The 12,318-nt window shown below is 40.7% G+C and overlaps 1 protein-coding gene across 1 annotated transcript in view; it reads right to left on the bottom strand.

Annotated features, from left to right (window-relative positions):
• LOC121386532 (unhealthy ribosome biogenesis protein 2 homolog) overlaps window positions 1–6,195 on the bottom strand; it is a 67,598-nt gene extending 61,403 nt beyond the window's left edge. The window contains exons 1-4 of the mRNA XM_041517469.1: window positions 6,165–6,195; window positions 2,619–2,769; window positions 1,935–2,055; window positions 574–711 (exon numbers count right to left, since the gene is read on the bottom strand). Of these exons, the coding sequence (XP_041373403.1) occupies window positions 574–711; window positions 1,935–2,055; window positions 2,619–2,769; window positions 6,165–6,183 (429 nt within the window). The 5' untranslated portion in view covers window positions 6,184–6,195. The remainder of the gene's footprint in view (window positions 1–573; window positions 712–1,934; window positions 2,056–2,618; window positions 2,770–6,164) is intronic.
• Window positions 6,196–12,318: the final 6,123 nt, after the last annotated feature.

Raw genomic sequence — 12,318 nt, 5'->3', positions numbered from 1 at the left:
TTGGGCTAGTAAATAACTACTATTGGCATGCCAGACAGGGCTTCTAGATTATGGTAGCCCCACTCCCATGGCTAGTGATATTCAGTGTTGGGCTAGTAAATAATTACTATTGACATGCCAGACAGGGCTTCTAGATTATGGTAGCCCCACTCCCATGGCTAGTGAAATTCAGTGTTGGGCTAGTAAATAAATACTACTGCCATGCACAAAGGCTAGTGAATTTGTTTTGTGTCAAATGTTGCAGTTTAGAGTATTTAGTAAATATAAATGTCTTGACCCCACCCCAACCCCCAATGTTAGTGTTTTTTTAAGCTCTGTCTCCCTCTTTACGTGACACATCTGATTACTATTATTATTTAGTAAAATTGTATTAACTTAAAGTAGGGCTAGTGACTGTTTTATTGTGGTTTGTAAATTTTAAAAATCACTGATCCCATGGCTAGTGGATTTTATAAAAATTCTAGAAGCCCCCCCCACCCCCCATAGCTAACTACACGCACCAGGGTTGTTTGGGGGTTTTTTTTTTGGGGGGGGGGGGTTTGGGTTTTTTGCTTGTTTTTTTTTTACACGCACCAGGTTGTCAAACTTTGTCATGAACACATACGACAACGCAGAGGAGGAAATCACCACACGACAACAGCTGATCACGTGACTGAGGTAGGCAGAGTTGTGTCCCTTGCTGATGCAGCTCTGTAGGCTGTCAATAAGAATCTGAAGTAGAAAATAATTGGAATGTATTAATATTAATGGCAATAGACAAACTTTACATAACCTAGCTCATGAGTTAAACTTTACGATTTAAGAAAACATTTAGAGCAAAAAAAATTCTGTTTTGTTTAACGACACCACTAAAGCACATTGATTTATTAATCATCAATCAGGTACTGGATGTCAAACATTTGGTAAATTTGACATACAGCCTTTAAAAGGAAACACACTACATTTTTTCCATTAGTAGCAAGGGATCTTTTATATGCACCATCCCACTGACAGGATAGCACATACCATGGCCTTTGATATACCAGTCATGGTGCACTGGCTAGAACGAGAAATAGTCCAATGGGCCCACTGACAGGGATCGATCCTAGACTGTCTGTGCATCAAGCGAGCTCTATCAGTAGGCTACGTCCAGCAAACATATTAAATTGAGATAGTTGAAAAGTGTATGGTTTAGCAACACCACTAGAGCACATTAATTTATCACTGGCTACTGAACGTCAAATATTTAATAATTGTGACAGGTTGTCTTAAGAAAAACAAATCTCTATTTTCCCATCTTTCTCCCTGACCAACTGTGCATCAAGCGAGTGCTTTACCACTGGACTACGTCCCGCCCGTCATGAGTTATTAATGCTTAGCAACACTCCAGTATGTAATATTAAGTGTTCAAAAGTCGTCTACCTCTCTTACAACCCATCAAAGTGCTTATACATTATGCATCATTTTATACACATTTGATTTTAGTTATTTGCCAGTTTTATTAGTTTTTCTATATTTAATAGTGAACAGAATAAATCAAGACTTTGACCTCAAGCTGAATACCCATCAAAACCATACTTTTACACTGGGCTCAATGTGGCCCATGGGTGTACTGTTTTGATGGGTTTCACTGTATCATGTAAAGTAGTTCTAATAGTACATGATTAATAAAGGACAACAGTAACATTATTCCAACATTTAGTGACAGGCAGTGTTTCATTTATGACAGCTTCAAATTGATTACAATAGGTTATTTTGACAGGCACCACCAACAAAGATATTCCCAGGTTTGCATTCTACCACTGATTGGCTCTAATAACAGCCAGATGTTTTTACCCGACAATAGGCTGGTGGTTTTACCTGAAAATAAGCTGGTGGTTTTACCTAAAATAAGCTGGTGGTTTTACCTGACAATAGGCTGGTGGTTTTACCTGACAATAGGCTTGTGGTTTTACCTGACATAATGACGGCTTCACCAACAGATTCTGGTCACATTTAGCCTGGGAAGCCGCACTGGTAAGAAGTTGTAGGAGACATCCCCAAACAAGCAACACATCTTCATCAGAGAGGTTTTTTCTACAAAAAATAAAATAAAATGTATTTACAATACATGATGGTGAGAAATCTGCAGGTATCCCCATGCCATGAATACTGAACTTGACTGTCATCATACGTCTTTCTCAGAAGTTTTTTTATTTTAAAAAATAAACAATATACAGTCAGACCTTGTAACAACTGTCGTTACTACGACATTTGCACCATCCGACCACAAACTGTCAGGAAAAGAAAGAAAGAAATGTTTTATTTAACGATGCACTCAACACATTTTATTTACGGTTATATGGCGTCAGACATATGGTTAAGGACCACACAGAGTTTGAGAGGAAACATGCTGTCGCCACTACATGGGCTACTCTTTCCGATTAGCAGCAAGGGATCTTTTATTTGCGCTTCCCACAGGCAGGATAGCACAAACCATGGCCTTTGTTGAACCAGTTATGGATCACTGGTCGGTGCACTGGTCTGACGCCATATAACCGTAAATAAAATGTGTTGAGTGCGTCGTTAAATAAAACATTTCTTTCTTTCTTTCTGGTGAACTCCCTGACCGACAGCAATTCATATCTCAAATCACGTACCTGTTCTTGTTGAGCAGCAGTCCACACACTGTATCAATTAGAACCTGCTGTTTGTTGGGTAGATAAACACGCTGGCAGCACCACGCGTAACGAACCAGTTTCAATCGGTCTCCAACCGGTGTTCTTCCGTCCTTCACTCTTCGGTACAAACCTGAAACACATTATTTATAAATGGATTGTCAGTTACATACCTGTACTTCCTCCGATTTACTGGTTACCAGGGCTCGAAATTTGTCAAAAAATATGGTGGCCCAAAAAATAATAATGGATGTTGGCAAATTATGGTAAGCAAACCACGAGCAAGATTTTAATGTGGAATAAATAGATGCAATACAAATATTAATAGTGGCTCATATGTTATAGATCTAAAGTAGATCGCTCAAATAATAGTATTATTTGGATGACTAATGCCATTTTTTTTTAATATTCAGGTTGTTTGGCCGTATTTGGTGACCTGGCTACAGGCTGTTTCGAGCCCTGCATTATAGTTATACACAGAAATTGACAAAAACATGCAATAGTAATGTTTAATGTATTAAAGTTTGTTTTATTTAACGACACCACTAGAGCACATTAATTTATTAATCATCGGCTACTGGATGTAATGTATTAATACTGGAACCTAAGACAGCAGTGGTGTTGCATACAGGGGCAGATCAAGAATTTTGTAAAGTGGGGTTCACAAGATTCTAAAAATGGCAAGTCTAAAGTATGTACAAGTCGAGCTCCCAAAGAGCAAGATCTGTAGGGGGTTCGGGGGCATGATTCACAGAAACATTTTAAAGAAAGAAAGAAAGACAGACATGTTTTATTTAACGACGCACTCAACACATTTTATTTACGGTTATATGGCGTCGGACGTATGGTTAAGGACCACACAGATATAGAGAGAAGAAACCTGCTGTCGCCACTTCATGGGCTACTCTTTTCGATTAGCAGCAATGGATCTGTTATATGCACCATCTCACAGGCAGGATAACACAAGCCACAGCCTTTGATATACCAGTCGTGGCGCACTGGCTGGAGCGAGAAATAGCCCAATGGGCCCACCGACTGGGATCGATCCAAAACTGACTGTGCACCAAGCGAACGCTGTACCACTAGGCTACATCCCGCCCCAATTTGTAAAGTGGGGTTCACAAAATTTTTAAAATGGCAAGTCTAAATATGTACAAGGGAGTCGAGCTCCCAAAGAGCGCTATCTGTAGGGGTTCGGGGGCACGATTCCCAGAAATATTTAAAATAAAGATGCCCAGAGATGTGTGTCTCAAAGCCCGTGGTATGTGCTATCCTGTCTGTGGGATAGTGCATATAAAAGATCCCTTGCTACTAATGGAAAACATGTAGCGGATTTCCTCTCTAAGACTATGACAAAATTATAAAATGTTTGACATCCAATAGCCGAAGATTAATAAATCAATGTGCTCTAGTGGTGTCGTTAAACAAAACAAACTTTTTTTTGTGATCGTTGAGTACTTGTATTGCTGTATAAGACGGAATCACGAAGTGGGCGATCACGTGACACTACATCACGATATAGATCAGCGACCTTAGAATTCTACTGTCGGAGTTTAACTGAATGTGGGTGCTGTCGGGTTTCTTTCTATAGTGTGTGTATTAGTGTTTAATATGTGGATTTTTTTTTAATCAAGGAACTCGAAAATGATCGATGTAAATGTATTTGGCATCAAACATAGGATTGTTATGGTATTAGAGCAGAAATCTTTTACTACTCTTTGGTGGGTAGTGATTGCGAAAAAAATTATATACAATGAAATACTTTATTACTTTGATGAAAATGAGTCGGTTCACGAGAATATATTTTTGCGAATTTCCATCTCTCCCCCAATAAAAAAAGGTACTAGTTCTGATGTTAATAATTTTGATGTTTAGTGTTTACAAAATACCGTAAACTTACACAAGGTGCTCAGGCTACCCTGTACTCTTTTTCGTAATCCTCAAACTTGTTATAAAACTGAACCAGAAAAATAAACTGAATTTGAAGGCACAATGCTAGCGCAAGTTTTATTTAAACATTATTTATTCTGTCAAAATACTCGTTCAGTACAGCTTATGACTGACCAAGAGGCAAATAAAACTTTTAGTGTGAAAACTCAATATGAACAACATGTATTGTATCATTACAGCACACAAGCCCAACATGGATTTTGTTCACTTTTTTAAAATGTGTGTATTGCTTTCATCACCAGCACTTATGAATGAAAACCATACAAATCTTCATATTGTGTATTAATTATCATGTAACATATTGTCTTTACTTTGCAGTGTTTCTACCAGAAAGAAATTTTTGGGTATTCTGTATGGCGCTATGGAATTGATTACAGCCACAATCAACAGGGGGTATGGGGGATCTTCCCTAGAAAGAAAACGGATTAGGGATAAGAAAATCATACAGTAATGATAAGAGTAATTAATTTTGTCAAAAAGGTTAACGTACAATAATAAAATCTGCAAAGAAATTTGGGTATGGTGCCATACCCGTTTTACCCTCTGGCAGAAACTCTGCTTTGATATCGTTTCTTGATATAAAGTTGCAAGTGTCGCATTGTAGCAGAAACTAATGAAGGAAGGAAGTGTTTTATTTAACAACGCACTCAACACATTTTATTTACGGTTATATGGTGTCAGATATATGGTTAAGGACCACACAGATACTGAGAGGAAACCCGCTGTCACCACTGCATGGGCTACTCTTTTCAATTAGCAGTAAGGGATCTTTTATATGCACCATCCCATAGACATGTACATACCACGTCCTTTGATATGCCAGTCGTGGTGCACTGGCTGGAACGAGAAATAGCCCAATGGGCTCACCGCTTTACCACTGGGCTACGTCCCACCACCCTGAAACTAAGGACGTCCTGGATCTCACTGAACGAGACTACATTCATTTATTTTAAATGTCCAATTTTCATCAGCCTTTAATTTTGCGAGGAATTTAATTTCACAAATTTTATTCAAACACAAAAATAAAGTATTTTACAGTAACAGTAGCTTGGTCCAACTGTGACTGTAATGAGAGTGTTATAACCTTCCAAATGTCGGTCTTGCTCTTTCACAGTCGAGAATATCCTTCATTTACTTCTTTTTTTGGAGGGGGGGGGGGTATTGTTGTTGGGTTTTGTTGGGGGGATGGGGTGGAATAACTTCATTAAGTTAGTAATACCCTTTTTTATTTACAGGAAGTATTAGTATTTATTGTTAGGGATACTAGGTACACACGGTTACACAGATGCATGCTCACACACAAACAAGCTACCACATTTAGTGTATTATTCTGTTTTATAAACGGCTTAAAATAAAACGCAACCAGTGGCACTCAGTGGCAGTGGTTGAACCACGTGTTTTCTAAATCCACGTGTCGTAATATACAAATAATGAACATAATTAAATACGTTAATATCCAGTAAAGTTAGTTTAAAACAGTTAATATCTTCTTGACTACATCAGTAAATATAGAAATAAATATAATCATATTATGTCAATAAATTTATCCATCAGGTAAAACACTTTCCGAAAACGCACCAGCATAGGAGGTCGTCATCTTTAAAATGGTAACCAGTCAATTCGTACCATAGTCATTTCGTACCATATTCATTTCGTACCCAATTTTACCATTTCGTACCATAATCATTTCGTACATGGTTATTTCGTACCATGTCTGTTTGGTCATTTCGTACCGTAGTCATTTCGTACCTTGGTCATTTCGTACCTCAATCATTTATTGTGCAGCTTAGTTGACTGATAATAAAATGTCGAATTACTGATTTAAAAAATAAACATTAGGCTAATGCAGCTATATTAAATCCCCACCCTTAAGAAAGAAAGAAACAAACAAACAAATAACAAGAAAAAGATGATATATTACTTTTATTACTTTTATCTTCAAACGTTTTCGTCCATCATTATATTAATTACCAATTAGCACTTTGTGTTCGAATAACATATCAAGATCTTCTAAGACAAGCTGATCTCAGAAAAACCTTAATTACCCACAAAAGGTGCTCTGCGAAAATTGGGCACTTTATAGTGACGGGAAAATCAGCGTCGGCCGCCTGTTGAAAATCTGTTCCAGATTGGTGCATGTCGCTGATGACTGACACCGCAACGCTAGTGATTTTAAAAGTATTTTAACTGTAGCTTGAGTATAGTGCTGTTTTGTTATGAAATGTGAAATAAAGTTATAATGATTTCAAGATCGTGTATATTTTGTTATACTTAATCATAGACTAGACCACACAGTGATATTCTACATCGATACTGACGTGACTGTTGATTATAACGATTGTTTATCCAACAGCAATACGGCAAGCATAGCGTAGCTAGGGTTTTATTCTGGGTGGGTGGGTTCGGGATATATATATATGTATGTATGATTTTATAAAATGTAATACAGCTAGGCAGTACACCAATACAAAGTATGGCACCTTGCATTTAATCAACAGGGGCCTAATTCACTAAACTCTCGCAACTTTGCGATCTCGCAGTGCAATACTAAAAGACTTGCATCGAAAGAAAGAAAGAAATGTTTTATTTAACGACGCACTCAACACATTTTATTTACGGTTATATGGCGTTAGACATGACTTGCATCGAGGATGCTTTGTTGTCTAGCAGCGCTTGATGCGCGGTCGGTCTGGGATCGATCCCCGTCGGTGGGCCCATTGGGCTATTTCTCGTTCCAGCCAGTGCACCACGACTGGTATATCAAAGGCCGTGGTATGTACTACCCTGTCTGTGGGATAGTGCATATAACAGATCCCTTGCTGCTTATCGAAAAGAGTAGCCCATGCAGTGGCGACAGCGGGTTTCCTCTCTGTGTGGTCCTTAACCATATGTCTGACGCCATATAGCTATAAATAAAATGTGTTGAGTGAATTAGGTCCCTGATCTGCAAGAATATAGGGGTGGGCGGTTGATGTCACGGGATGTAAGTGTCATACGTCCAAGGTTCCATTAACGCGATATTTAATTAATGTTTTTATCTGTAACACTAATTTTTGCTATTAAAATAATAATAATAATATTTTTTTTTAATTTTAAAAATTGTGGGAGCACAAATCATATTTTTATCGTTATTTAAATATAATTGGACCAACCCACCCAGTTCATATGGGCTTGATGCAGCCCGAGTACTCTGACGGTAAGAGAGTTGATAATTGTCTAAATGTCCGTCTAGTTTTCTTACCGTCAAGCTAGGCTTGATGTCACCTAAAACTCGGATATAAAACAAATAGTCACAAGCACATTTTAAAAATCATTTTGCCATCATTAAAATGTGGGCGTGACGTAGCCCAGTGGTACAGCGCTCGTTCGATGCGCGGTCGGTGTGGGATCGATCTCCGTCAGTGGGCCTATTCTCCAGTTGACACTGCTGAGTGCGTCGTTAAATAAAACATTCTTTCTTTCATTAAAATGTGGAAATATTTATATAAAATTGTCCTACTTTAATTCCAGTCAGAGGGGCGGGTTCTAGCTCGTCGTTTGATCGCTTTCATGAGGTTAGATGTAGGATCAAATCCCCTCGGTGGACCTATTCTCTAGTTGACACTGGCGTAGGAAGTGGGGGGCATGGGGCGGACAGGGGGGCATGAGCCCTCCCCTCACTTTTCAGATAGTTTGCTTTACATTTGCTTTATAATAGTGTAAGTGTGTAAATATAAACGAGTGCTCCGTCCCCCCCCCCCAACACTTTTTGGCACCTTCCTACGCCACTGGTTGGCTTTTCCCCATCTCAACCAGTGCCCACTGGTATACCAAAGGCTGTGGTATGTGCTGTCCTGTGTGGGAAAAGTCCGTGTAAATGAGTGAGTGCTCCGCAAGGCTCAATGGGTAGGTGTAAACCACTTGCACCGGCCAGTGATCCATAACTGGTTCAACAAAAGATGGTTTGTGCTATCCTGCCTGTGGGAAGCGCAAATAAAAGATCCCTTGCTGCTAATCGGAAAGAGTGACCCATGTAGTGGCGACAGCAGGTTTTCTCTCAAAATCTGTGTGGTCCTTAACCATATGTCTGACGCCATATAACCGTAAATAAAATGTGTTGAGTGCGTCGTTAAATAAAAAAATTCTTTCTTTTTTTTCTCTTTCATTTCTCAATCTAGTCAGAAAGAAAGAAATGTTTTATTTAACGACGCACTCAACACATTTTATATGGGATCCGAACCCAGTAGCTACCAGCCTGTAGACCGATGGCCTGCCACGACGCCACCGAGGCCGGTCCAATCTAGTCAGAGTTCAACAATCGGTGTAAAAGAGGCTCTGGTATGTATTATCCTGTCTGTGGGTTGGTGCATATAAATGATCACTTGCTGCTGATTAAAAAGCGTAGCCCATGGGGTGGCTGTAGCAGGTTTTCTCTCTCATCATCTGTGTGGTACTCCACTATGCTGTGTCCAAAAGAAACTTTATATTAATATAATTTGAATAAAATATTGTTGATAATCAGTTCACAAACACTTTGCATGCATCAACACACTGGCGTAGGAAGCGGGGGGGGGGGGGGGGGGGGGGGGGCATGCATGTGCCCCACACTTTTCAGATATTTTGCTTTATATTTGCTTTATAATAGTGTAAAAGTGTGAAATATAAAAGTGTGCCTCTCCCCACCCACACGTTTTGGCACCTTCCTACGCCACTGCAGTGAACATACATCTCAACAGCGACCCATGCAGATGATATGGTAATATGAACATATCAACACAGCAAAGTGAATGGTCGCCATCAACAAAGGGGCGGGACATACATGTAGCCAAATGGTAAAGCGTTCACTTGATGCACGGTCGTTCTAGGATCGATCCCCCCGTCGGTGGACCCATTGGGCTATTTCTCGTTCCAGCCAGTGCTCCACAACTGGTGTAACAAAGACCGTGATATGTACTATCCTGTTTCTGGGATGGTGCATATAAAAGATCCCTTGCTGCTAATCGAAAAGAGTAGGTCATGAAGTGGCGACAGCGGGGTTCTTCTCTCAATATCTGTGTGGTCCTTGACCATAAGACTGACGCCATATAACCGTAAATACAATGTGCTGAGTGCGTCGTTAAATAAAACATTTCCTTCCTTCCACCAACAAAAACAAAACAGGCAAACTGTTTTTACCTCTCACCAAAGAAAGAACACTATAATCCAAGGTGGAAATATCCATCAACAGGATATACATGGTGTGACACTGGACAGAAGGTTTTCGTGGATACTACAAGTCAAAGCTATCGAAAACAAGACAACAAAACAAATGTCCATCATGAAGAAGCTAGCCGGCATAAGATGGGGGGCACATCGCATAATTCTCGCTCAAGTCTACACAGCAGGTGCAATTTGACCACATCTAGAATATGCTTCAACATCAAAGGATCGCATCAACAAAAATCAACAAGGCAAGACTGGCAAAAATCAAAAATGTCAGGCTCCGGCTATAACAGGTAAATTAATGACAACTCCAATCACCGCAATGGAAAAAAAAACCCCACAAGATTACACTCACTCGAAGAAGTAAAGTTTGTTTTATTTACCGACGCCACTAGAGCACATTGATTTTTTATCTTATCATCGGCTATTGGACGTCAAACTTATGGTTATTCTGAGACACTGGGGTTTTTTTTGAGGAAACCCGCTGTCGCCACATAGGTTACTCTTTTACGACAGGCAGCAAGGGATCTTTTATTTGCGCTTCCCACAGGCAGGATAGCACAAACCATGGCCTTTGTTGAACCAGTTATGGATCACTGGTCGGTGCAAGTGGTTTACACCTACCCATTGAGCCTTGCGGAGCACTCACTCAGGGTTTGGAGTCGGTATTTGGATTAAAAATCCCATGCCTCGACTGGGATCCGAACCCAGTACCTACCAGCCTATAGACTGATAGCCTAACAACGACGCCACCGAGGCCGGTCACTCGAAGAAAGGCGGAAAGAAAAACTATTACGACAAAGTGAAAAGCTCAACAGAATGAAATCTCACCCACTGCATGCAATCTTAGAGGATCCTACCAAGAATAGACTCAAGACATGTTTTATTTAATACATTTCATTTACGATTATATGGCGTCAGACATATGGTTAAGGACCACACAGATATCGAGAGGAAACCCGCTGGCGCCACTTCATGGCCTACTCTTTCCAATTAGCAGCAAGGAATATTTAATATGCACCATCCCACAGACAGGGTAGTACATACCACGCCCTTTGATATACCAGTCATGGTGCACTGGCTGGAACGAGAAATAGCCCAATGGGTCAACCGACGGGGATCGATCCCACACCAACTGCGCATCGAGCGAATGCTGTACCACTGGGCTATGTCCCGCCCCAGAATAGACTCAAGAGACAGAGCATATAAACCACATTTGCAAAATACTTCAGAGACCGTATGCAGACTCCTTGCTACTACCAGACCAACAGGGAGAACCACTCTAGGACTACGAAGACTGGAAAATTGAAGAGTTTACCCCCATTATGGACCCGTCTGGAACCGTTAACAAGAAGGAGTACACAGAGGCAGAACTCAAAGCCCTTACTCTAGAGGTATTGAACAAGGACAGCCACACAAATCCTGGACCCACACACAGAGGCAGAACTCAGTCGTTACTCGTGAGGCATTGGACAGGGACTACCACACAGAATCCTGGACCCACGTCTATACAGATCGCTCTGCTGAAAATGCTGTCAAAAATGGAGGTGATGGTGTCTTTATCAGATATGCCGATGGCAGTTTTTCATCTAAATCCATCGCAACCAGGCATGGTGCTTATAACTGTTTTAGACTCTAGACTCAAGACTCTTAATAGGGCCTAAGAGAGTAATGTCATGACAACGCTATACATGTATGAGTGTGACGTCATTAGAGATTGAGTCTGGAGTTTTATAAGCATGGGCCCAGACATCTCTCCACCAACTTCAGAGCTGAGGCATGCGCACTGCTTGAAGTGGCCAAAATACTAAATGCAAAAGATAATCTCAAGCCAAACACTGGGGCTTTTTACAGACTGCAGATATCTGCTTCAGAGCCTTCAGGGTTGTGGAGATGAACAGATTCTGTTGGCTACCAGGAGGGAACTTCAAGAACTTAGCACAAGAACAAACGTGATCCTTTAATGGATACCATCCCACTATGGCGTGCCAGGTAATGAAGAAGCAGATAGGCTCTCAAAAGCGGGAAGCAGACTCCAGCAGATATCAAATCCCACATCATAATCAGATATGAAAACCATGATAAAGAACAACTTTAACACCATCTGGAACTCAGCACTTGCATAGGAAGAGGGGGGTGGGGGCAAGATATTTTGCTTTATATTTGCTTTATAAGTGTAAAAGTGTAAATAAGTGTGCCCTCCCCCCCCCCCCCCCACCCCTCCATTTTTTTGGCACCACTGGGAAGGCAAGAATGGACGTGGTTAAAGAGAACGAAAACCTTAAAACCCTGGACAGGTCACAGCAAGTATTCATCTTTAGAGTGAGAACGGGGCATTGCCGCCTACTCTCCCACCTCTAGACTCAAACGAGCCCACTCTGATGAATGTCCATGTAGCACAGGTGAACAAACACCAGAATACATCCTTCAGTCCTGCATATCATACAACACTCTGTCCATGTAGCACAGGTGCCCAAACCCCAGAACACATCCTTCAGTCCTGCCCATACCTCTATAGACTCAAACGTGCCCACTCTGGTGAATGTCCATG

The sequence above is a fragment of the Gigantopelta aegis genome, chromosome 12, assembly GCF_016097555.1.
Source record: "Gigantopelta aegis isolate Gae_Host chromosome 12, Gae_host_genome, whole genome shotgun sequence".
Classification (NCBI taxonomy): Eukaryota; Metazoa; Mollusca; class Gastropoda; order Neomphalida; family Peltospiridae; genus Gigantopelta; species Gigantopelta aegis.
The sequence above is the reverse complement of the archived record's forward strand: the minus strand, read 5'-3'. Positions and strand labels throughout refer to the sequence as shown.